Source organism: Gouania willdenowi, chromosome 13 (assembly GCF_900634775.1).
Source record: "Gouania willdenowi chromosome 13, fGouWil2.1, whole genome shotgun sequence".
Lineage (NCBI taxonomy): Eukaryota > Metazoa > Chordata > Actinopteri > Blenniiformes > Gobiesocidae > Gouania > Gouania willdenowi.
The window spans coordinates 122,578-149,094 of NC_041056.1; the positions used below are offsets into that span (position 1 = coordinate 122,578).

The following is a 26,517-nucleotide window of genomic DNA, read 5'->3' on the forward strand; positions in this document are numbered from 1 at the left end:
TCTTTCTGCTGGCCTGGCTGTATCTCAGGCCCAGGGAAGTGCTTGGGTTTACAGTAGAGGTTCTTACACATACACTGGTCTATGATACACTGACATGTCTTAGACTGAGGATAAAACTGGTACTGGGCTTAAAGGGATAGTTGGCCTATTTAAGACATGACGTTGTATGCAATCCTCACCATCACTATAGTGCATACACATTGTCTCACTCAGTGGTCACCTCCCTGGTCCGAGTTCTGGCCATTTGAAGTTGGTCAAGAAAGTAGTCCCGGTTAGTTTCCGGGGCCACAAAACTGTGCGTTTTTAATAGAAAAACAGAGATATGCGTTTGAAAGCTTGATTCATTTACATCACAAAACCTCCCATTAAAAATATTCATACCTCCAGTTTTAATCGGCAGAATTTTCTCTTCCGTTTCATCAATCCACGTTGCCGTCAACGTCATCGGTGCGCCTAATCCCATCAGCTGTTGATAGCGCGACTCGCGGACAACATGTCTGACTCCAAAACTTCCGATGATGAATGCAATTTTAGCACAATATCAGATGAAACAGATGATGAAGTGAGCACTGCACACACCAAAATACTAGTACGGGATATTTTCACTCCCGCAGAATAGCTGATGGCAACCAGCCAAAGCTGTCTCATAGTTTTATCAGAAACTGGAAAACGATGGAAGCTGAACAGTGATCCTGGTACATTTTTGTGGTCACAACCTGGGAATTTACAAGTACACCATGTATACTACACCATGTATACTACACCATGTATACTACACCATGTATACTACACCATGTATACTACACCATGTATACTACACTATGTATACTACACCATGTATACTACACCATGTATACTACACTATGTATACTACACCATGTATACTACACCATGTATACTACACCATGTATACTACACTATGTATACTACACCATGTATACTACACTATGTATACTACACCATGTATACTACACTATGTATACTACACTATGTATACTACACCATGTATACTACACTATGTATACTACACTATGTATACTACACCATGTATACTACACTATGTATACTACACCATGTATACTACACTATGTATACTACACCATGTATACTACACCATGTATACTACACCATGTATACTACACTATGTATACTACACCATGTATACTACACCATGTATACTACACCATGTATACTACACCATGTATACTACACCATGTACACTACACCATGTATACTACACTATGTATACTACACCATGTATACTACACTATGTATACTACACTATGTATACTACACTATGTATACTACACCATGTATACTACACTATGTATACTACACTATGTATACTACACCATGTATTCTACACTATGTATACTACACTATGTATACTACACCATGTATACTACACTATGTATACTACACTATGTATACTACACTATGTATACTACACCATGTATACTACACCATGTATACTACACTATGTATACTACACCATGTATACTACACCATGTATACTACACCATGTATACAACACCATGTATACTACACTATGTATACTACACCATGTATACTACACTATGTACACTACACTATGTACACTACACCATGTACACTACACCATGTATACTACACTATGTATACTACACTATGTATACTACACCATGTATACTACACCATGTATACTACACCATCGACACTACACTATGTATACTACACCATGTATACTACACTATGTATACTACACCATGTATACTAACTACACTATGTATACTACACAATGTATACTAACTACACCATGTATACTACACCATGTATACTACACCATGTATACTACACTATGTATACTACACCATGTATACTACACTATGTATACTACACCATGTATACTACACCGTGTACACTACACCGTGTACACTACACCGTGTACACTACACTATGTATACTACACCATGTATACTACACATGTATACTACACTATGTATACTACACCATGTACACTACACCATGTATACTACACCATGTATACTACACTATGTATACTACACCATGTATCTACACTATGTATACTACACCATGTATAACTACACCGGGTACACTACACCGTGTACACTACACCGTGTACACTACACTATGTATACTACACCATGTATACTACACCATGTATACTACACCGTGTACACTACACTATGTATACTACACCATGTATACTACACCATGTACACTACACCATGTATACTACACCGTGTATACTACACCGTGTATACTACACCATGTACACTACACCATGTATACTACACCATGTACACTACACCATGTATACTACACCATGTATACTACACCATGTACACTACACCATGTATACTACACTATGTATACTACACCATGTACACTACACCATGTACACTACACTATGTATACTACACCATGTACACTACACCATGTATACTACACCATGTACACTACACCATGTACACTACACCATGTACACTACACTATGTATACTACACCATGTACACTACACCATGTACACTACACTATGTATACTACACTATGTATACTACACCATGTACACTACACCATGTACACTACACCGTGTACACTACACGTGTACACTACACCGTGTACACTACACTATGTTACACTACACCATGTACTACAGTATATAACCATGTACACTACACCATGTATACTACACCATGTATACTACACCATGTACACTACACCATGTATACTACACCATGTATACTACACCATGTATACTACAACCATGTACACTACACCATGTATACTACACTATGTATACTACACTATGTACACTACACCATGTATACTACACTATGTTATACTACACTATGTATACTACACCATGTATACTACACCATGTACACTACACCATGTATACTACAACCATGTATACTACACCATGTACACTACACCATGTATACTACACCATGTACACTACACCATGTATACTAACACCATGTATACTACACCATGTATACTACACTATGTATATTACACTATGTATACTATACTATGTATACTACACTATGTATACTACACTATGTATATTACACTATGTATACTACACTATGTATATTACACTATGTATACTACACTATGTATATTACACTATGTATACTACACTATGTATACTACACTATGTATACTACACTATGTATACTACACTATGTATATTACACTATGTATACTACACTATGTATACTACACTATGTATATTACACTATGTATACTACACCATGTATACTACACCATGTATACTACACTATGTATATTACACTATGTACACTACACTATGTATACTACACTATGTATACTACACCATGTGGGCCAAAATGGCAGATACTATTCCTATCTTTAGAGAGTACACCATGGACTGTTAAAGGTTTCTCACTCAAAAGGAATTCTATCCTCAGGGTTTGTGAATCTTCAACAGTTCACTCGTCAACTTCAGCCACCAGAGCGTGTCAGTGCACTTTGTAAGGGAGAGTAAAGGTCCTCTAGGAGAGCTCTTCTTCTCTGCTTCATTGTCTACTACCAAATCACAGAGTTGGAAATGTCATAGATAATTTTCTGTTTTTATCCTTTTTCTGTAAACAAAAGAGGTTTATATTATCTTTAACTTTTCCTGATCATTTAGACCAAAAGCAGCACAAAATATAATTTTGACTGAAAAATCTACTAAATGATGTAAAAATCAGGCTGAATGTTTCACTCCAATAGAAAACAATGGGATGTTTACAGGCAGTGGGGCCGTGTGACATCATCAATCACATGTAAAGTAGTCATATTTTTAAAATGTAAAAAAACAAATATGATGTATGATGTTTTGTTAGGTATAGATCTACTAATAAGTACATTTCAATGCTATTCTACATTGGTAGAAACAGTGGAGAATCTCTTTAAAGAAAAGGAAAAAACCTTCAATAATAACCTATAACGTAACTGTAATAACTGTAGTAACTGTAATAACTGTAATAACTGTAGTAACTGTAGTAACTGTAATAACTGTAATAACTGTAGTAACTGTAATAACTGTAGTAACTGTAGTAACTGTAGTAACTGTAGTAACTGTAATAACTGTAGTAACTGTAGTAACTGTAGTAACTGCAGTAACTGTAATAACTGTAGTAACTGTAATAACTGTAGTAACTGTAGTAACTGTAGTAACTGTAATAACTGTAATAACTGTAATAACTGTAGTAACTGTAATAACTGTAGTAACTGTAATAACTGTAGTAACTGTAGTAACTGTAATAACTGTAATAACTGTAATAAATGTAATAACTGTAGTAATAACTGTAATAACTGTAGTAACTGTAGTAACTGTAATAACTGTAATAACTGTAGTAACTGTAGTAACTGTAATAACTGTAGTAACTGTAGTAACTGTAATAACTGTAGTAACTGTAATAACTGTAGTAACTGTAGTAACTGTAATAACTGTAGTAACTGTAATAACTGTAATAACTGTAGTAACTGTAGTAACTGTAATAACTGTAGTAACTGTAATAACTGTAATAACTGTAGTAACTGTAATAACTGTAATAACTGTAATAACTGTAGTAACTGTAGTAACTGTAATAACTGTAGTAACTGTAGTAACTGTAATAACTGTAATAAATGTAATAACTGTAGTAATAACTGTAATAACTGTAGTAACTGTAATAACTGTAGTAACTGTAATAACTGTAATAACTGTAATAATTGTAATAATTGTAATAACTGTAATAACTGTAGTAACTGTAGTAACTGTAGTAACTGTAATAACTGTAGTAACTGTAGTAACTGTAATAACTGTAGTAACTGTAATAACTGTAATAATAACTGTAATAACTGTAGTAACTGTAATAACTGTAATAATAACTGTAATAACTGTAATAACTGTAGTAACTGTAATACCTGTAATAACTGTAGTAACTGTAGTAACTGTAATAACTGTAGTAATTGTAGTAACTGTAATAACTGTAATAACTGTAGTAACTGTAATACTGTAATAACTGTAGTAACTGTAATAACTGTAGTAACTGTAGTAACTGTAATAACTGTAGTAACTGTGGTAACTGCAGTAACTGTAATAACTGTAGTAACTGTAGTAACTGTAATAACTGTAGTAACTGTAATAACTGTAATAACTGTAGTAACTGTAATAACTGTAATAACTGTAGTAACTGTAGTAACTGTAATAACTGTAGTAACTGTAATAACTGTAATAACTGTAATAACTGTAGTAACTGTAGTAACTGTAGTAACTGTAATAACTGTAATAACTGTAGTAACTGTAGTAACTGTAGTAACTGTAATAACTGTAATAAATGTAATAACTGTAGTAATAACTGTAATAACTGTAGTAACTGTAGTAACTGTAGTAACTGTAATAACTGTAGTAACTGTAATAACTGTAATAACTGTAGTAACTGTAGTAACTGTAATAACTGTAGTAACTGTAGTAACTGTAATAACTGTAGTAACTGTAGTAACTGTAGTAACTGTAATAACTGTAATAACTGTAGTAACTGTAGTAACTGTAATAACTGTAATAACTGTAATAATAACTGTAATAACTGTAGTAACTGTAATAACTGTAATAACTGTAGTAACTGTAGTAACTGTAATAACTGTAATAACTGTAGTAACTGTAGTAACTGTAATAACTGTAATAACTGTAGTAACTGTAATAACTGTAATAACTGTAGTAACTGTAGTAACTGTAATAACTGTAGTAACTGTAATAACTGTAATAAATGTAGTAACTGTAGTAACTGTAATAACTGTAGTAACTGTAGTAACTGTAATAACTGTAGTAACTGTAGTAACTGTAATAACTGTAATAACTGTAATAAATGTAATAACTGTAGTAATAACTGTAATAACTGTAGTAACTGTAATAACTGTAGTAACTGTAGTAACTGTAGTAACTGTAATAACTGTAATAACTGTAATAAATGTAATAACTGTAGTAATAACTGTAATAACTGTAGTAACTGTAATAACTGTAGTAACTGTAATAACTGTAGTAACTGTAGTAACTGTAATAACTGTAATAACTGTAGTAACTGTAGTAACTGTAGTAACTGTAATAACTGTAATAACTGTAGTAACTGTAATAACTGTAGTAACTGTAATAACTGTAATAACTGTAGTAACGGTAGTAACTGTAGTAACTGTAATAACTGTAGTAACTGTAGTAACTGTAATAACTGTAATAACTGTAATAAATGTAATAACTGTAGTAATAACTGTAATAACTGTAGTAACTGTAGTAACTGTAATAACTGTAGTAACTGTAATAACTGTAATAACTGTAATAATTGTAATAATTGTAATAACTGTAATAACTGTATTATTAGTAATAACTGTAATAACTGTAGTAACTGTAGTAAATGTATTAACAGTAATAACTGTAATCACTGTAGTAACTGTAGTAAATGTATTAACTGTAATAACTGTAATAACTGTAGTAACTGTAGTAACTGTAGTAACTGTAATAACTGTAGTAACTGTAGTAACTGCAGTAACTGTAATAACTGTAATAACTGTAGTAACTGTAGTAACTGTAATAACTGTAATAACTGTAAGTAACTGTATAACTGTAGTAACTGTAATAACTGTAGTGAATGTAGTAAATGTAATAATAGTAATAACTGTAGTAACTGTCATAACTGTAATGATAGCAATAACTGTAATAACTGTAGTGAATGTAATAACTAGTAAATCTAATAACTGTAGTAATAACTGTAATAACTGTAATAATAACTGTAATAACTGTAATAATAACTGTAATAACTGTAGTAACTGTAATAACTGTAATAACTGTAATAATAACTGTAATAACTGTAATAACTGTAATAATAACTGTAATAACTGTAGTAACTGTAATAACTGTAATACATGTAATAACTGTAATAACTGTAATAACTGTAATAATAACTGTAATAACTGTAGTAACTGTAATAACTGTAATAACTGTAATAATAACTGTAATAACTGTAATAACTGTAATAATAACTGTAATAACTGTAGTAACTGTAATAACTGTAATAACTGTAATAATACCTGTCCTGTGTGCTCCGTTTCATCTTTGTTGATCAGATACATGAGGAAGAACCTGGTGAAGAAACAAAGAATAAATGAGTCAATGACCCTAAATATTCTGACCAACTGCATTTCTTTTAGTTCAAAATAGGTTTAAATGCATAAAAAAGAAACTAAATATATAGTAACAGTAAATATGCTCTCACTTATTTTTAATTTTATTAATGATTCCCATTTATAGGTCATTGAGCCTAAATATGATTCACAAATAGTTCATAGTCAACAAATGATGAAAACATGAACAAAACTAGAAACTAGTTGATTTGTGTTTTAATGAAGACTTTTGCATATTTTTCAAAAATTATTTTGTAAAATGTTTTTGTCATTTTTGTATTTTTTTATTATCTGTAACAGATTTAGTGCAAAAACACGCTTTAAATAAAACTGTAGCTATATATTGCCACACACACACACACACACACACACACACACACACACACACACACACACACACACACACACACACACACACACAAAAACCAAGAATTTAAAAAGTATAAAATAACATTCTGTTCAGGCACATTTACAGACGCCTCGATCTGCAGCCTGAGGAGTGACTCACATGTAGTTTGCTAAATTATGTTCCTCTAAAGTGTGAGTCTCAAAGCCGTGCGGCGTCGTGTCAAGTAGTCGCTGCCGATCCCGCAGATGAAACATTTGGTCTGAAACAGACGGATCGGATTAGACGATCGGATCAGGAGGATGGATGACGACCAATCAGGAGGATGGATGACGACCAATCAGAGTGCAGGTGATGTTCTTACCTCCATGTCCTCTCTGACCTGCTCCTGCTGATCTCTGAGTTCTCCAAAGGCGTCAATGATCAAACCTAAAAGAGACGAAGGAAATATTCAGAAATAAATGCTGTGTTGTTACTTTTATTTTAAATGATTTAAAAAAATTAACCCTAACCATGCCAATTACCTCAAATTACTCTAATTACATAACAACTGATATTTCATTGAGCTTTAATTGAATTGTTTGTATTTTCGTAGTTTTTATATTGTTTATTGTTTTTAACATTATGCGTTTTTGGTGCCATTTTGTGTGTTTCTAGTGTCTGTGCTTTTTGAGTATTTTGGCATATTGTGTGTTTTTGTGAAATGGCTCTAGAATTGGTTTGTGTGTTTACGCCTTAACAACGATAACATTTCTGTATTATTCACATAAACCTCATAATTATGCTTTATTCATCTCACAAACAGCTGATCTTTGTGAGTCAAAGAGTCATGTGATTTCATTCTTAGCGACCACATATCACGTCCTGTGTGGACTTGTCTGTAGCTTCCCCCCCCCCAGCACAGCCTACCCTGGATGATGGCCAGCAGGATGACGATGACGAAGGAGAAGAAGGTGATGTCAAAGACAACTCGATACAGCTCGTATTCGTCCCCCGGCCGGATCCTCGATCTCGTCCCCGATGCCTCCACCGGCGCGGACGCCCACGTACATGTGGAACAGGTAGCACTGTGGGGGGGGGGTCAGTACAGACGTGTTACTGTCACTTTAAAGCGACCCCCGCCGAGCCACGCCCCCTACTCACCGTCATCATGTCATCGCACTTCATGTCAGGCTCGTCCTCGTCTTCACTCTTGTTGTAAAACTTGCGGAAGAAGTTGAAGGCGACCACGGTGTAGAGGTAGACCACCACGGCCAGCAGACCCACCGTCATCATCAGCTATGGGAACCAGGGTTGGGTTCAATCTTCCATTACAATTACATCTTCAATTATCCTTGTTCAATTACAACTCAATTACAATTATGCTTTTTTTTCCCAGAAAGTCAATTACAATTACGTTCTCAATTACTAAACTACATAATATATCTGTCCTCTTGTGTTAGTAAGTAAGTAAGTAATATTTATTTATATAGCACCTTTTACAGACAGGAGTCACAAAGTGCTTCACAATACATACAGTGCATACAATACAATACAAATTACAGTTACTGTCACAAGAATATGATGGTCATAAAACAACCCTTTATCACTGGAATTTTAAATGCTTTCTGAAACAAATAGGTTTTCAGTTGGCTCTTAAAACATCAACGGAATCAAGCAAACGCAAGGAAAACGGAAGATCGTTCCAGAGCGTTGGCGCGACCGCCTGGAAGGAGCGATCTCCTCTGGTCTTGTAACGGGTACGGGGGACCATGAGCAGGTTCTGATCCTGGGACCTCAGCCTCCGGGAGGGGGTATAAGGACACAACAAGTCTCTAATGTAGGAGGGAGCCTGACCATGCAAGGCTCTGAAGGTCAGCACCAGAATTTTAAAACTGAAACGAAAAGTGACTGGGAGCCAATGAAGGGCTTTTAGAATGGGAGTAATATGGGCCCTTCTGTTTGTGCGAGTCAGTAACCTCGCCGCAGAGTTTTGTACCTGCTGAAGACGAGACAGCGCCTTTTTGTTTAGACAGGAAAATAAGCTGTTACAATAGTCTAAACGGGAAGACACAAAGGCGTGGATAATCATCTCAAGATCATCTCTGGACACAAGTGAACGTAGTTTAGAGATTTTCCTCAGTTGGTAAAAACAGTTCCTTGTCAGCAGTTTAGAGTGGTGCTCTAATGACATTGCTTTGTCCAAGATTTCTAAGGCTTGTTTAACAGACAAACTCAGGTCGCCCAAATACTGGTGAATCCCTGGCATAGCGTCATCAGGGGCAAACACCAGTACCTCCGTTTTGTCTGGGTTTAGTTGTAGGGAATTTGCACCGAGCCATTGTTTAACTTGCGCAAGACATTTCAGCAGAGAGCTTAATTTCTGGATCTCAGAGGGCTTAAAAGAGCAGCAAAGCTGAATATCATCCGCAAACATGGTAGGAAACATCATCAAAGGTCTGGATAATTTTCCCTAATGGAAGGATATAAAGTAAAAACAAAATCGGGCCCAAAACAGAGCCCTGGGGAACCCCACACAGCAAATCAGCAGGGTCAGACAGGAACCCATTTGCATAGACACTAAAACTCCTCCCCGACAAATACGAGGAGAACCACTCCAAGACTGGTCCAGACATTCCAACCAGGTCACGCAGTCTTGTCAACATGGTTTGATGATTCACAGTGTCAAATGCTGACGAGAGATCTAACAACACAAGAACAGCACATTTTCCAGAGTCCGCGGACATCATAATATCACTGGACACTTTAAGCAGGGCGGTTTCCGTGGAGTGATTCTTACGGAAACCGGACTGAAAAGTGTCGAAAATTTTGTGTTTCTCCAAGAAGGGTACCAACTGATCAGAGACCCACCTTCTCCAACACTTTGGACAAAAACGGAAGTTTAGAAATGGGCCTGAAGTTTTTTAAATCTGCTGGGTCCAGATTGGGCTTTTTGAGAAGTGGTTCTACAGTTGCGTGTTTGAAAGAACTGGGAAAACACCAGTTGACAGGGAAAGGTTGATCAGATCGGTAACCCAGGGGCCAATGACATCAAAGACTTTTACAAAAAATCTACAGGGCAGAACATCAGACACACAGAAAGAGGGCTTCATTTTGGTTACCATAGATGAGACATCGGCCTGTGTTACAAGGCTAAAAGAGGACCACTCGTGGGAAACAAGCTCAACAGCACCAGGTGTGCAGAACGAGAGCAGAGGAAGATTATCATTGATATCCTGGAGTTTATCGATAAAATAGTTTAGGAAATCATTGCTGTCAGCTTTACAGAACACAGGTGTAAGAGGAGCAGCAGGACATACAATAGAGTTGATGGTATCAAACAATACTTGAGGTTTTTTCTTGTTCAAAGTGATCAGCTGACGAAAGTAGTCAGATCTGGCATTTTTTATAATTTCGTTTAAAGAAGACATAAGTTCCCTCAGATGCAACCTATGAACCTCAAGTTTGGAAGACTTTCACAGACGCTCAGTTTTTCGACATAGTCTCTTCAAACACGAATACCATCACTAATCCAGGGACTCGGTGCTTTGCGAGTCACCAGGTTGGATTTAACAGGTGCAACCAGATCCATAATGAACTCACAATGGCTATTAAAGCTGTGGATGAGACTGTCTACATCATTACATTGCAAGAACAGTTCAGAGTTAAACATAGCAGAAAATGTTGCTGTTGTGTTCTCTGTGATGATCCACCTCTGTGACCTAAGCTCAGAAAGGACAGGCTCAGGACTGGAGATTAAATCAAATAAAACACAGTAATGGTCACTCATATGGACATCCTCTATACAAAGGTTGGCAACATTAAGACCAAGTGAAAAAACAAGGTCTAACGTGTGACCCTTTTGATGAGTAGGGCCAAAGACGTGTTGCTCAAAATTAAAAGTTTCAATCATTGTTAAAAGTTCCACTGCTGGGCAGGATGTGCTGTCGTCAACATGAATATTAAAATCTCCAAGTTTTAAAACATTTTCCAACTTGATTATTGAAGATAAAAAATCACTAAAATCCTTTAAAAAGGCAGCAGCAGGTCCAGGGGGACGATAAACCAGCATACAATAAAATGGGCGGGGCCAACCAACTTTAAACATTTGTGATTCAAAGGAAGGGAAGACTTGAGTATTCATCACTTTACAGGTGAAAGTGTCCCTGTAAACCATAGCAAGACCTCCTCCGCGACGAGAGGGGCGGGGCTTCCCAACAACTGAGCAGCCGTCAGGACAGAGTTCATTTAGATGAATAAACTCCTCCTCTCTCTGCCATGTCTCCGTGATGACCATAAAATCCATGTTTTTCATGGTAAACAGTTCATTCAAGGAGAAAGATTTGTTCGCAATAGAACGAGCATTCAATAGGCCAAGCAGAATCAAGGGTGACGTCACGGACTTTGCGTCAGCTGGAGCTGTACGAGCTGGACACAGCGGGATTGGTCGAAGGCACGCAACACGGTCATGTGCTCTCCATCTGTGACGGGAAGTCAGGTGGTTGTTGACCGGTGTAAACACGGAAAGATATGGAGGCGATGTATCCCAACGATCACAATTCCAACGTTGCACTGGCTCCAGGGAACCGGAGGAGATGACACGGGAGGAGAGCGCGGCGCGTGGAGCCCACCTGCGTCTAACTTGGACGCCGGACCGACAGCCTCGTTTCCTCTGCCTCCTCTTTTTGCCAGGAGTTCGAGACAGCAACACGTACTCAGGTGAGTCCCGCGGGCAAACAAAGGGGGGAGGAAAAGTTTGTTTGTACCTGTCCCACTAACTATATAGGGACTCCATAGACTCCTTTATGTGAAAGAGAGCCACGATCATAACTCCAGAAACAAATCCATTTGATAGTCGGGCTGATATGACCACATAAATTGCAAAAAACACTCAACAAGAGCCGACATAGGAGCCGAGCAGAGGCGCCATCTTGCTTCGTGCCAACAGTCTGAGGTTGGGCGCGGCTCAGTTTGACCCATGTCTATAATCAGCTGTAAAATATTATCTATCACCTAATTAGTTTCTCATCTATTGATTATCTTGTTAGGATTCCTAATCAATGAATGTATTAGAGTTAATATTTTCTCTCAGTACACCCCTAGATTATTATCATTATTATTAATAACATTATTGATAATAAATTATAAAACTAGATCTGAAACATATTTTATTAATAATAATAATAATAATAATAATAATAATAATAATAATATAATATGTATGTGTAAGACAAAGAACTGTAATATGGGTCGTTAGGGTCAGTTACATTTTCCAATTACAATTACGTCTTCAATTATCTGTGTTCAATTGCAACTCAATTATGACAATGGTGACCAATATTTTTCCAATTACAATTAAGATGTAATGACAATGATTATTTTTTTACAATCATGTTCTCAATAAATCCTCGAGAAAAGTGACAACGAGTGGGAAACGTTGACCTGAAACATTGGTTTCACAGCTTTGCATTTAATTACATTGTAATGACAGTTTTTATAGAATTTCCATAACATATACAATTACAAAGACAATTATCTGAACGCAATTACAATTAAATTACGGTTACAACAGAAACACATCATAATTAAAATAATTGTAATTGATTATCATAATGTCACCTGTTTGCCGTTGTGTGTGACGGAGGACAGGATGGTGCGCAGCGTTTTGACGCCCATGGCGATGTCCAGGAGATGAGCGGCGAAGAAGAAGTTGTTGTAGTGTCCGAGCAGAGACATTAGCATGTACCAGACCAGGTAGAGGAAGGTCTGTGGGGGGACATTATCATTATTAACCAGAACCTCAACGTGGACCTCACACAGGAAGTGTTTCCTGAACTCACGTTGTCAGTGAAAACTACGCCAAACTTCCAGATCTGGTATTTGATGTCGATGGTTGAAATCCTACAGAGACAGACTTCGTTACTGGTCATGTGACTGTTATTATTGTCATCGTTATTACATTTGTCTTTTTATTGTCCTTTTGGGTATTTTTCTGTCATTTTGTTTATTTTAGAGATCTTTTGTTTATTTTGTGTCATCTTATGGTTTGTTTGTATTTAGATCATTTTGTGTGTTTTGGTAAAATTTTATGTCATTTTGTGTATTTTTTTGTTTTCCTTATGTTTAATATTGTCCTATTGGGTTTTTACTGTATGTTTTCAGTCATTTTGTGTGTGTTTGTGTGTGTTTGTGTGTTTGTGTGTGTTTGTGTGTGTTTGTGTGTGTGTGTGTGTGTGGTGTGTGTGTGTGTGTGTGTGTGTGTGTGTGTGTGTGTGTGTGTTGCCCATGTCTGCCATAGTGTTTTTTTCCTTATGATTTTGTATTATTTTTCTTGGATTGTTGTGGGTGTTTGTTTGTTAAGCCTCTGATGAGTTTTTAATTTCTTTGGAATTGTCTGCAGAGGATGGTTTTTCTTGGGATGAACAGAAGACCACCTGCCTGGTGTCCTCATCACCTGGATACTTCCATGAAGTTCTTCGTACAATAAGATGTAATACAACATATGATGTTGGGAGTTAAAAACACGATGTAAGTAAAGCGTACGTACGTACCAGCTGAACATGGAAGTGTCCGGTTCTGGCTTCTTCTCGTGTGTCATGTTGCTGACGTCCAGAGACGCCAAATCCATACCGAGCAGCTCTGCAATCCTCTCTCTGCCGTAGATGTCTCCATATTTATCCAGAACCTGGAGAGCACACGCCACAGCTCAGATTCAAACTCGGACATATCTTCTCAGTTGAAAGAAAAGGAAGCTGGTGTTCCGACAAACCCACCTTTCTTTTCACAAATTTGTCCCAGTAATTGTTTGGGAAAGATCTGCGTTGAAGAAAGATCAGAGACATAGATAAGTGTGGTCTTTCTGATCATGTGTGTCTGACGGAGTGGAAACGTTCTTACGGGGTGTTAAGAACCAGTCGGTCCCACTGGCCTTTGATGTCATCGTCCTCTGGCTGTTCAGTGACGTAAAGACCATCAAACTCCAGTTTCCTGGCCAGCTCCTTCTCTCTCTTAAAGATAACCAGAGGAACCTGGAGGAGGAAGCAGATGTTCATTATTATTATTATTGTTGGGGCGGTTTGAAAGAATGAGACGGAGGCAAACTTTAGGGTTGCTGGTCAGATGTGGACACAGTTTATTTGGTCAAAGGGTTTTGGAGCTTAACAAGTTGTTGAGTGTTCTCAGTGTTATATATGTGGCTGATAGCAGTAGTCATAACATAGCAGAGTCTCCTCAGACAGAGACCTTGGTCAATGTGATCAGCAGAAGTGAACATAATGAATTACATGAACTCACGTGACTGTAATTGAGTTGCTTTTATGAGTACTTGTACTTTTTTGAGTATATTTCAAAATCAGTCATTTTACTTGTACTTAAGTATGTTTTAAAAGAAGTAATTCATTACATTGCTACACATTATTATTTCTTGTTTTAAAATGAACAACAGATGTTGTGAAACTCAAAAAATGAAATGACCAAACAACAATCAAATGTATCAGAATATAGCTGTTCAATCAGATTAAACATAATGCATAGCCAATCAGATCTCTTTATGTCCTCTGCAGTGATATGTGCTGTGTGTGTAACCAGCTGTGAAAGCTCCGCCTCCGTCTTGTTTAACTTTAAAGTTGTTACAAACACAACAGTTATTTTCACAGTTTAAGAGTTTATACATTTAACTATACTTAAGAGAATGTTTTTAGTTTGAATTGAATTCATTGGTGTTATTTTAAAAAGAACTGTACATTTTGACAAACCTTTTATTTTTACAGATGCCTTTGTGTAAAATAATTCATGTTCCAGTTGTGGTAGATTGTGTCTCTTCCTTAAGGCTTGACTGTGTTTTTACTTAAGTACGTGTTGCTAAGGTGGTTTTTTCCTAGTTTAACACTGTCTTCTCCAACTGCCTTTTCCCATCATCTCTCCTCCTGTTTCTGTCCAACCTTTCATCTAAATACTGTATGTGGCGTGTTGATGTGTGTCCTTCACTAGAACTACTGAGTTAAATCCCTTGTACTGTTTTAAAACTGTACCTGGCAAATAAAATCCTTTCTCATTCTGACTTAATTGAGCTACTTTTTACTTGAGTACAAATTGAATCAAGAGACAGTTGTTCTACTAGAGTAGATATATCAGTACTATTGGTGTACGATGGTAATCTGGCCCGCTTAGGGCAGTCTGACCAGAACTGATCAGGAAATAGTTCAGTTATTACATATCAATTATTATTGTTAAAGACTAAAAGCTGCCAAAGGCCACAGCACACCTTCAGGCAGTTGTAGCCAATGATGCAGAGGATGGAGATGATGGTGTGGACGATGGCGAGGCAGGACATGGCGGGCTCCATGTAGCCCGTGCTCTCCTCGATGAAGTAGAACAATGGATTATCTTCATCATCATCTCCTCCAACACCCAAGCCCGACCCGTCCTCCTCAGCACCAGAGCCCTCGAACAGACCCGAGCCCTCAAAGAAACCAGAACCCTCAAAGTCCTCTTCACCAGGGGGGCTGTCAGAGACCTGAAACATCAAGCCATGAAGGCTCACACTGAGGCACCTCCTTCACTTCAAAATTCCTCATTAAGTGACCAATTTTTGCATGTTTTAGGGGAAATTTGTTGGATTGTTATGAAAAATTTCAGGATTTTTGACAATTTGTGAATAAAAAATGTGACATACGCACAAAAAATTGTGCACCTCTTTAAATATGGTGGAGTTAGACTGGATTTGTAAATTTAGAGGAACTGAGATATATCCTTTTATTTGCTTCTGCTCTAAAGCACATGTGTCAAACTCATGAACCGGGGACCAAAACCGGCCCTTTGGAGCTTCCAATTAGGAATGAATCCTTGTGTAAATGAAACTCAACAATATTTACAGGGACTCACAGATTTCCTGGTGTTCATGTCGCCATCATTTTTAATGTTAAAACTGTTAAAATAAATAAATTCCTACAAAATCCTTAAATCATGACAGATTTCACTGAATTAAAAAGAATCTGGTCACATTTTTTTAAATCTTTACAAATCCGTAGTTTTGTCTGATCAGTGTTCCCGTCTTTCCTCCTCAGCCCTCCAGCTCAGACATGAATACTATCATTTTCAAAAGGTTCCATTACTAAAATATGAAACGTTCTGTCAGATATAGAATACATGCCTTCACTCCGTCACCTTAGCAACAGGACATTAGAATAAATATCACTACATCTCAGTAGATCAAGACAACGTCCACTCATCTTCAGTCTGTGCTCGTCATGGACTGCTCCAGTTCAAAGTTCTGCACAGGCCACACCTCTCCAAAGTACGGCTTTCCAAAATGTTCCGTGTGGTGAACACAGTGATGGTGTGGCCAGGAAGACTTTTTGGAATGGTCCTAACATAACGTACTGGACTAAAAATGTCTGATATTTGTAGAATACAGTTACAACATCCTGACCCTGTGCTAGAGAAGTAACTGTTAATCTATTAACGAGCAGAAAACACTTATCAAATTTATTTCAGTGTTATCAAGAAGACTGATATTACTAATTTGGAATAAAAAAAGGTCCAACCTATAATAATTTGTTACATGATGTTATGAAGCGCGTTCAATTGGAAAAAATCAAATTTGAATTAAAAAGGAAGTTGGATGATTTTCATTTGACATGTGATTCATTTCTGGGGTTCTATGAAAAGTTCACGCAAACGTGATCGGGAATGATTGAATGGCCTGCCCCCCCCCACCCCACCCCTTTTTTAATTTTTAATTTAATTTCATTTAATATATATATATATCTTTTTTCAAATTATTATTATTTTTTTTATAATTATTAATAATATTGCTTGTTTGTTGTTCAGATAAAATGTTCAAAATAAAGGAAGTGTAAAGTGTAGATCCTGATATTTATCACTTATTGCTTGAATATTGTTGCTTTCTCAGATATTGTGTATTTTATGTATACGTAGAAGTGCAAATTAAGGTGCAATAATTACTAGTTTTCATGCATAAAATCTGTGGCCCACTTGAGATCAAACTGCTCCATATTTGGACCCCGGGCCTCAAGTTTGACACATGTTGACTAAAGTGTGTGTTTGTGTGCAGACCTTGTAGAAGAGCAGGATGAAGTTCAGAGCAAAAGAGATGAACAGTGCCAAGAAGCGCAGGTTGTAGAAGTTACGAGAAAGGTAGTTCTGCCAGAAGAAGAAGAAGGAACGTGGGGTTAAATATTGAAATGATACAGTATTAAACTAATTTATAAAGAATACACTAAAATAAAAAACATCATCTAGAAACCATCCAAGGAGAAGGAAACAGAAGCAAAAGGAAAAGTTTGAAGTTCTTTTATCTGCTGCATCAGATAAAAGGACCAGGAGAACATAATCATAAGAACCAATGTTCTAGTTCCACTGGTGAGCGTTTTATCTGGTGACAGGTTGTGTCTATTGAAGTGTAGCTTCATTTAAGATGATCTTTTTATTTATGATGATTACATCCTTGTTTTATCTGATGACTTTAATTAACTATGATAACATCAGGTAATGATTATGTTGTTCCATTGTTGAATGTGTGAAAGTGATGAGACACTACTGTCCACCCAGAAGAATCTCTACTCCATAAACATCAGAACAAGACGATCCGGTGATCTGCTCACCATGAACTTGTTCCTCTGAACCTCCAGTTCGTTCCACAGCTCAAAGCCCTCCTCTGCCGTCTTCTTGTCCTTCTTCACTTTGCTCTTCATTGGCTGCTCCTCCTCCTCTACAGGAGGCTCCTCCTCCTTCACCTCGGGTTCAGGCTCCTTCTTCTCCTCCTTCTCTTCCTTCTCAGGCTTCTCTCCACTCTCAGTGCTGAAGAAAATAAATGATGAGGAGATGGATGGATGGATGGATGGATGTATGGATGGATGGATGATGGATGGATGGATGAATGGATGGATGTATGGATGTGGATGGATGGATGTATGGATGCAATGGATGGATGGCTGGCTGATGGATGTGTGGATGGCTGTATGGCTGGATGGCTGTGTATGGCTGGATGGCTGGCTGCATGGCTGGCTGTGTGGTGGCTGTCTGGCTGGCTGGCTGGCTGCCTGGCTGGATGGCTGGCTGTGTGGCTGGCTGTCTGGCTGGCTGGCTGGCTGACTGGCTGGCTGGCTGCCTGGCTGTGTGGCTGGCTGTCTGGCTGGCTGCCTGGCTGGCTGGCTGGCTGGCTGGCTGGCTGGCTGGCTGGCTGCCTGGCTGGCTGTCTGCCTTGCTGGCTGTCTGTCTGTCTGTCTGGCTGGCTGCCTGGCTGTCTGCTGGCTGCTGGCTGGCTGTCTGTCTGTCTGTCTGTCTGGCTGGCGGCCTGCTGCCTGGCTGTCTGGCTGGCTGGCTGCCTGGCTGGCGGTCTGTCTGTCTGTCCTGTCTGTCTGTGCTGGCTGGCTGGCTGGCTGGCTGGGTGGCTTGGCTGGCTTGGCTGGCTGGCTGGCTGGGTGGCTGGCTGGCTGCCTGGCTGGCTGTCTGACCTTGCTGGCTGTCTGGTCCTGTCTGTCTGGCTGGCTGCCCTGGCTTCTGGCTGGCTGCCTGGCTGGCTCTGTCTGTCGCTGTCTGTCTGGCTGGCTGGCTGGCTGCCCTGGCTGTCTGGCTGGCTGGCTGCCTGGCTGGCGGTCTGTCTGTCTGTCTGTTCTGTCTGGCTGGCTGGCTGGCTGGCTGGCTGGCTGCTGCCTGGCTGGCTGCCTGGCTGGCTGGCTGGCTGGCTGGCTGGCTGCCTGGCTGGCTGGCTGGCTGGCTGGCTGCCTGGCTGGCTGTCTGCCTTGCTGGCTGTCTGTCTGTCTGTCTGCTGGCTCCTGGCTGTCTGGCTGCTGCTGGCTGGCTGTCTGTCTGTCTGTCGTCTGGCTGGCTGGCTGGCTGCCTGCTGGCTGGCTGCCTGGCTGGCGGTCTGTCTGTCTGTCTGTCTGGCTGGCTGGCTGGCTGGATGGCTGGCTGCTGGCTGGCTGCCTGGCTGGCTGGCTGTGGATGGCCTGGCTGAATGGCTGGATGAATGGATGGATGGATGGCTGGCTGGATGTTGGATCCCAACGTTGTGCCGTGGCATTTTATGACCCCACACTTTTTGCATACTACTCTCACCAATCATTATTTTTAAATTTACTACTTCATAAGCCTTCATTTTATAATACAGAGACAAACTCTAAACCTATATATATGTTATATTTCATTAATAAATATTTCATATATTAAAGTTGTCTTTGTCCACATTTTCTTTTGCATTAGTACATAATTATGCCGTTTGCAGATATTGTACATGATATGAGTGAAACACGTGTTATAAAAGCTATTTTACACAATAGCTTTATATTGATACTTGTCCTTTGGTGTACCATGGGCACTACAAGTGTGGGAACCACTGTGCTCACACATAAATTAATAATAAAATATTTTAAAATATTAAATAAAATGCTCCAGGAGCTTAACTGTAAGCACCGTCCCTGCCTAACACCTTTCCTTAACCCTGTGGCTTTCATCCACAGAGTTAAGGAAAGTGGATAGGAAAGGAGATAGGAGGGACTATTCAGACACAGCCTTACTCAGCTTTCTCGGTCTCTGGCTGGACTCCTTCCTCAGTTTCCACTTTCTCTTCTTCTCCTTCTCCTCCCACGGTGGTGACCAGCTGTTTCAACAACAGTTTGGAATTATAGAGAAGTTTCCACAGGAACAAACACCAAGCAGACCAAACAACGCACCAGCTTCCTCTTCAGCAGAGGCGTTCCCTCTGGAGTCGGAGGTTCTTCTGTCGTCGTCTCTCCCAAGTCTCCGAGTCCGCCGGGAGCATTGAAGCCAGGCAGGCGTCCACCTTCCCTCTCCTCGCCATCCTCTTCCTCCTCCTCGCCTCCGCCGACGTCTAAGAGATCTGCCGCTCCGTCTGAATCTTGAACTTCTCGGACGCCCGGCACAGGGGGGAGGTCATCGTGCACTTCATCCTGCGTTGGATCGGGCATGCTCGCTAAGATCTCTGTGACCGTCATCTTCTTCGCACCTTCGACCAAACCTCCACCAAACAGAGCTTTCCATATGAGCGTGAAGAAGCCGTTACAGATTCCATAGGCAAACATCAGGATTCCCATCAGGACAGTGTAGACGAAGGTGAACAGTCCGATGATCATCTCCTTGATCGTCATCTTTCTGAATTTTCGGTATTTACGTCTCAGGTTACGGAAAGTAAACATGTTGAAGAAATCGACCACGCTCTTCAAAAAGTCTGCGAAGGCCGACGTTGATTCTGGAGTTTGTTTCTCTCCGTTGCCGTCCTCTCCCTCTACAGACTCACCTTGTTCCTCCTCCTCCTCTTCGTCTTCCTCCTCCACGCCCTCGCCCTCAGGCTCTGAGATGGACGCTGCAATGTTCATCTCAAAGATGGTGTCCTCGCAGAAGTTCACAAACATCTCCATCTTCTCGCTCTCGCCGCCCTCGTTAACCACATCAAAGATGAACTGGCGCTTGGACTCCCTGACCTGTGGCATTTCCCACTGGTTGCGATTGGCCTCACTGATCTCAAAGTAGATACGCTCGATCCTCCTGCTGGCACCCATGATCTCGATACGGCCGAGGAAGGGACGGAAGTAGTTCAGCACGCTCTCCGCCTGTTCAAGGAAGTTCTGCAGGCGAGTATCATGGGGAACGTGCTCGGAGAGGTTCGTTAGCAGCACTGCGATGTTGAAACCGATGTCTTTGGCCGGCTCCTGGAAACGATCTGAAAACTCCTCAAAGTTGATCATCTCGTTCTCGTCGGCCTCGGAGCAGGAGAGGAGGAACTGGATCTCTGAAGGGGAGTACTGCTTCTGACTGTCCATGGCTTTGGAGAAGTCCTTCTTAGAGATCAGCCCTCGTGGGTCCGTCACGTAGTCTCTGAACGCGTCCGACGCCACGATGTCCTTCAGCTTCAGGAACATGTCGAAGAACTTAAGGATCATCTCCACGTTGCTGGAGGACTCGACCAACATGTCCACCATCTGCCTGGCAATTGTGCCGTTGACCACATTCCCTGTAAAAGAAGAGAAGAAATGATGATACATATGTGGGATACATATGTATGTGTATATACGTATATATGCATATGTGTGTATCCATAAAATGAAGAGTCCGTCCTTAAGACTGCTCTACTGTAAAGTGCCTTGAGATACCATTGGTTATGATTTGGCGCTATACAAATAAAGATTGATTGATTGATTGATTGATTGATTGATTGATTGATTGATGATATCATAATCAGAGAACACCCACCCATTGTTTTCTCCACACTTGTTCTATTTCTACTTTTTTTGTGTTTTGATCTGAGCTTTAAAACATTATTTGTCAATGTAATGCTTTTGTTTTATACAAAATAACGCCATAAATAGAATAAAAGACAACAAAAATACGGAGCAGAGGATGATTAGCAGCGTGTGATTTCATGACTTCTTCACAACAAATATAGAAGAACGTGAAAAGGCTCTGAAAGGATAAAAGGCGGAGCTACAGAACACCTTTTCCAACTGTTTATGATAAAAACAATGAACTACATTTTTGCCAGGTTTTTTAATGTATAAAAAGTGCAAACTGCACTTCCTGTTTCTATTGTTTGTTGTTTTTGTCATCGTTTTACTTTTCCAACATTGTCTCACCTTCTAGCAGAGACAGAAGCATCACCACCATGTCCTTCTGCAGGTCCAGCAGCTCCTTCAACAGACCAATCTGACTGGAGTCCTGAACCACACACACACACACACACGTGTATATATATATATATTATGATATATGTTATGAGATATATTGATATATTATGATATATATAATGAGATATATTGATATATTATGATATATAATGCGATATCTTGATATGTAGATCTATTGCTGATATATATTTTATGATATATATGATATATTATGAGAATACTTGATATATTATGAGATATATTGATATATTATGATATATATTGATACTACCTCAGACTGCGCTCCACTCCACATATGGTCCTTGGGTTGCATTATTCAAATAAAGAACATTTATTTTTAAGAAAACAAAATGTATTGTGTGATTAAAAAAGGAGAGTTCAGGGCAACAATCAGAAATACACAAAATCTTTACACGCTGAAACTGAAATTCAGCTAAACATTTAGGTTTTAAATTAGGATGTAACGATTCACTCAACTCCCGATACGATTCTCTCACGATTTATTTTACAAAATGGGACTGTAGACAAATTTTTTGGGGGGAAAAAAAGAAATACTGTACTATTTTCCTTTTATTTTTCATTGTCAAAAGAATTCCTTGATAAACTATTCAAAACAATGCAATTTAACTAAAAATAAATCTTGAATGAAATAAATAAAGGAATAATACAAATGAAGAAGAAGCCTATTAATTTAAATTCTGGTTCTATAATAAACAATGTAAAACTGCATAATAGTTCTTTTTCTTTTAAAAGTGCAACTGAAAATGTATTTTGTGCCTTAACAATTGGACTTTAAAAAAAAAAAAAAAAAAAACGTGATTACACTGATTTACGTCATATTTGTTTGGACCAGCAGAGGGCGCTGGTAACACAGTGGTCGGTTGGCATGCAGATATCTTGCAGTGAAGAAGAGAAGCTATGCTAGCAGACAGAGCTAATAGAAAAACGTGACTTTTACAGATATTCAAGTAATATTACAGATATTCTTTCGGTGCTAAAGGGGTAATGAATCATTTATTAACATATTTAAGAGTAGAAGGAGGCCAGAAAGAAAGTATTAGCAGATTTCGCTCGCCGCCAACACTTGTGGATGGTTAAAAAAAGTACTTTTCAAAAAAAACGATATCAACCGTGATACCTATGAATCGATTTTTAAACTGCCTTATGATTAATCGTTACATCCCTACTTTTAAATACATTTATTACAAAAACATACTTTGAACAGTGTGTGCTAACACTTAAGCTTTATTGATACACTTGTATCTAAAATAATTTGTTAAATGAGAGGGCCTCACATGGTTTTCCTAAAAGCAGCAGGAATGAGTAAAGAAGAAATGTTAGACATTTGAAGCATTTTAAACAATATTTTACTGACAGGTGGTAAATATGTGCAGCATTTAAGATAAACACAAAAAAATACACAAAATCAGAGAAAAACATTTACATTTTCAACAAAAACAATTAAAATTATCAACAAAAACACCAAAAATGAGAGAAAAATATACAAAATCACACTAAAAATAAAAAACACACGACAACAAAAACATAAAATGATGGAACATTTACAAAATCAGCATGAACACAAAACGACAAAAACACATAATATGAGACCAACAACAGAAAAAATGACTGTATATGAATATAATACACATAATGGACGACCATGGCTCAGTGGTAGAGTGGGTTGTCCAGTATCCGAAGGGTTGGAGGTTCAAATCCTGCTCTAACCGAGTCATTGTCGTTGTGTCCATGGGCAAGGCACTTTACCCACATTGCCTCATATAAGTGAGTATGAATGTTGGTGGTCAGAGGGGCTGACAGTCTCTGACAGTCTGCCCTAGGGCAGCTGTGGCAACATTGTAGCTTACCACCACCGGTGTGACTGGTGTGAATGAATAATAGTTTCTGTAACATGCTTTGAGTCTCCTTAAAGAAAACTCTATATAAATCCAAGCCATTATTATTATTATTATTACATTATGAAAACAAAAATACACAAAATTATTAAAAAAAATACACAAAGGGTCTATGTTACTAATCTAGATTATATGAATCTACGTTAGCTGGCTTTAACTGTCAGACAGCTGTACTACCAACGTCATCACCTATGATCACAACACGCTAATTTAAACCAAGTGTTTACAGCCTCGCTACGTGCGTGTGTACATGAAAGGGGCGGAGATTGCAGCTTCTGACCAATCAGTGTAGAGAACTGGTAGACTGAGTGTCTTCACAATGAATGGAGGAACAGTTTATGGTCTTAAATAAATATAATAAATATAAATCCATGATGACAGTGAAGAGTAACAGTGTTAGTGCAGCGCTATTTATCACACGCTGGGCTGAGAACACATTGTTTACTGTAGTATGTTCCTGATGATGATGTCAGCGTATGAATGACTTCACCCGTCCGTGCACACAGATCAACACACAGACTTCATCAGCTGACTGTAGATCAGTTTATCAGATATAAATCTATGTTTCCTAAAGGATGTCTTTGGTATTGTATTTATCATTAATAACCTCCTTTAATAAACACAGCTATCAGATCTGCACCAACCAGGATCTTCTAACTTCTAAATGGGCAGGTCATCTTCTAAGAGATCTGATTGGTCAGGAGGCGGGGCTTTAGGACTCGCTAACATCTAAGCCAGAGAAAAACCTGCTGCCGACCAGGCTAGCTATTCAGCATTAGTTACCATAGTGATTAAGCTCCAGTGAGTTTAGTAGTACAGCACACACTGATTAAATCCTGGAAGTTAGCGCGATTAGAGCTAATCTAGATTTATAGTACACCCCCAAAATGACAGATAAATGCAGAACAACAAAAAACAATAGAAAAATAAATTAGATGACTACAAAAAAAACATACACATATACACAATAACACCATGAACACACAACACAAAAAAACACCTCAAATGACACTAAAACACACAAAGTTACTCCAAAAACACACACAAATGAAATACACAAAATGATAGAAAAATATATAAAATGAGAGCAAACTTTGTTGTTTCCTTTGTTAATGCTAATGTTAATGAATGTTGATCATGTGACCTTCCCCTTTACCTTTTTTAGAAATGCAAAGTGTGGGGAATAAAGGACCAGTTTTGGATGTTCTCACCTGAGCCAGTTTCATCATCATGTGAGCAAAGACGTGAAGGAATCCCACCACGGCGTCCCACAGCCTGCTGTGAGCCAGACTCTGCTGGTTCCCAGTACAGGGGCCCTGGAACACAGGTTAGGGGTTTGCTGTGCTTTACTGGTGGCAGTGGGAGGATCAACAGAGTGGGAGGAGCTCTCACCTGGATGTACTCAGTCAGACTGTTGAACACCTGTTTAGCCACCGTCATCGCTTTGGAGAAATTCCTTTTCCCAGGATCATCAATGATGTCCTTCCCCGAGTAGTACCAATAAAAGTCACTGATCGACTCCTGTACGCACACACGCGCACACACGCACACACACGCACACACACGCACAGTATAGTATTAACATTAACCTAGTATTAGCATAGCATTAGAATTAACTTAACATTAGCATTAACCTAGTATTAGCACTAACTAAGCATTAAACCTAGCATTAGTATTCACCTAGCATTAACACTAACCTAGCATTAGTATTCACCTAGCATTAACACTAACCTAGCATTAGTATTCACCTAGCATTAACACTAACCTAGCATTAGTATTCACCTAGCATTAACACTAACCTAGCATTAGTATTCACCTAGCAGTAACACTAACCTAGCATTAGTATTCACCTAGCATTAACACTAACCTAGCATTAGTATTCACCTAGCATTAACACTAACCTAGCATTAGTATTCACCTAGCATTAACACTAACCTAGCATTAGTATTCACCTAGCATTAACACTAACCTAGCATTAGTATTCACCTAGCATTAACACTAACTTAGCATTAGTATTCACCTAGCATTAACACTAACCTAGCATTAGTATTCACCTAGCATTAACACTAACCTAGCATTAGTATTCACCTAGCATTAACATTAACCTAGCATTAACACTAACCTAGCATTAGTATTCACCTAGCATTAACACTAACCTAGCATTAGTATTCACCTAGCATTAACACTAACCTAGCATTAGTATTCACCTAGCATTAACACTAACCTAGCATTAGTATTCACCTAGCATTAACACTAACCTAGCATTAGTATTCACCTAGCATTAACACTAACCTAGCATTAGTATTCACCTAGCATTAACACTAACTTAGCATTAGTATTCACCTAGCATTAACACTAACCTAGCATTAGTATTCACCTAGCATTAACACTAACCTAGCATTAGTATTCCACCTAGCATTAACATTAACCTAGCATTAACACT

At 38.6% G+C, this 26,517-nt stretch overlaps 1 protein-coding gene across 1 annotated transcript in view; it reads right to left on the reverse strand.

The window, feature by feature from the left end:
* LOC114474183 (ryanodine receptor 1-like) overlaps positions 1-26,517 on the reverse strand; it is a 183,148-nt gene that overhangs the window by 39,739 nt on the left and 116,892 nt on the right. Inside the window, 14 exon segments of the mRNA XM_028464287.1 lie at positions 8,660-8,794; positions 13,115-13,261; positions 13,336-13,396; positions 14,047-14,180; positions 14,269-14,311; positions 14,393-14,523; positions 15,759-16,010; positions 17,573-17,659; positions 18,121-18,316; positions 20,035-20,117; positions 20,191-21,488; positions 22,108-22,189; positions 25,286-25,390; positions 25,467-25,595. Of these exon segments, the coding sequence (XP_028320088.1) occupies positions 8,660-8,794; positions 13,115-13,261; positions 13,336-13,396; positions 14,047-14,180; positions 14,269-14,311; positions 14,393-14,523; positions 15,759-16,010; positions 17,573-17,659; positions 18,121-18,316; positions 20,035-20,117; positions 20,191-21,488; positions 22,108-22,189; positions 25,286-25,390; positions 25,467-25,595 (2,883 nt within the window).